General features: G+C 30.1%; 1 protein-coding gene across 1 annotated transcript; it reads right to left on the minus strand.

Annotated features, from left to right (window-relative positions):
• On the minus strand, window positions 1-844 carry EIN_126840 (hypothetical protein; the record flags this gene model as incomplete). Its single annotated transcript, XM_004185604.1, has 1 exon — window positions 1-844. A coding segment is annotated over one exon (844 nt), but the record flags the coding sequence as incomplete, so codon positions are not given.
• Window positions 845-1,666: the final 822 nt, after the last annotated feature.

Raw genomic sequence — 1,666 nt, forward strand, 5'->3', positions numbered from 1 at the left:
ACGATGTGCACTCTATTGGACACTCAACACAGTTGCCATCACCCTCCAAATACAATCCAAAATCACAGGAAATGCAAGCGGATAACATTTGAAAAGAACAATTTTGTTCAACTTGTAGCGTACACGTGTTAGATACAAGATGATGGTCTTCAATGCATTCATCGCACCCACTTAATCTATCATATGAACAATTTTCTCTTTTCGAAATACAAGCATTCCCATTATATATCGATTCTGAGTTACAAAGACATTTATTGTTTGTTATAGAATTACACGACGATTCTGTTAAACACTCTCCATTGGTGTATATGGCATAATCAAGACATTTGATACACTTTCCATCCATACACATCTCACAATTGTAAATATCTGAAGTACAATTATTGCATATATCATCACTCAAATAGTCTGTAGCTGATGTGCAATATATCAGTTTGTTGTTTGTGTTGACAAAACCTTTGTTGTTCATACAAGAAAACCCGTCCCAATAATACCCAACTTGGCACAATGAACATGTCGTTTGAGTCGAACAATAATCACAATTTTGAATGTTACAAACGACACAATTTCCACTTGAAAGGTAATACCCTTTGTCGCATTTCACACACTTTCCACTGTTCGAATATAGACAATTGGAATTCACACAAACCCCATTTCTTATAATATTATCATTGGAAGAACATTGATAACAATAAGTGTTATTTACACACTTGTTACAATTAAGACCACATGAATTGCATGTTTTTGTTATTCCATCATAAAAGTAACCATCTTCACATTGTCGACATATTCCATTTTCATATGAAATGCAATTGTCTAATATACAGTTGGTTCCAAGTTTCATATATAAACAATTACATAAACCATTTTGCATTTGTTGTTCTGGGGGACATGCGATACATTTTATAATATTTAACGTTGTGATATAACTCACTTTTCATTAATTTGTTTAACAATCTATATTTTTTATTTATAATAAACCGGTGCAAACCATATCGAGTAAATGAGTTGTTGCCATTTTAATTAATAGAGGGTAAATACAATATAATAATAGTAGTTTGTATTATACAATGAAATATTATATTAATAATAATCTTGATTTCATAATAATTATATATATATCTATTTATTAAAATTATATCAACAAACATTGACAATCATTAGTTTTTAAAAAGTTAAAAGGATATTTTACTGTATCAAGAGTAGTACCGTCCCTTCCTCGAAATAAAATATTATAAGTAGTTCCACCTTTCACCATAAATCCCGTCGAAGAATTTCCTTCTAAATACAAATAATGATTATTTGCACTTTCAAATGTCGTTAATTTCATATCTCCTTCTAAATTACTTGGAAAAGTTACATCTTCATTTGAAGAGTATTTATTGAAAAGAAGAAAAGTACTACCATTCAAATTTTTAACAGTAAAAATATAGTTGTTATACATAAACACGTATATCAGTCCTTTGTAATATCCAACGTCGCCAATATTTTCGTAATTGGTATCTTTTCTGTAAATATTTTGGTCGCCCGATGCCATAAAAACATGAGCTGGTGTTGTAGTACTGTATGTGGAAGTTACTTTACAATTTCTATCATCAACAGCATGTAGAGGACATTTACAAGTCAATTGGTGTTCTCTTGAATTATATAAAGCGTAATATTTTGT

Source organism: Entamoeba invadens (genome assembly GCF_000330505.1).
Source record: "Entamoeba invadens IP1 unplaced genomic scaffold scaff_1105074725781, whole genome shotgun sequence".
NCBI lineage: Eukaryota > Evosea > Mastigamoebida > Endamoebidae > Entamoeba > Entamoeba invadens.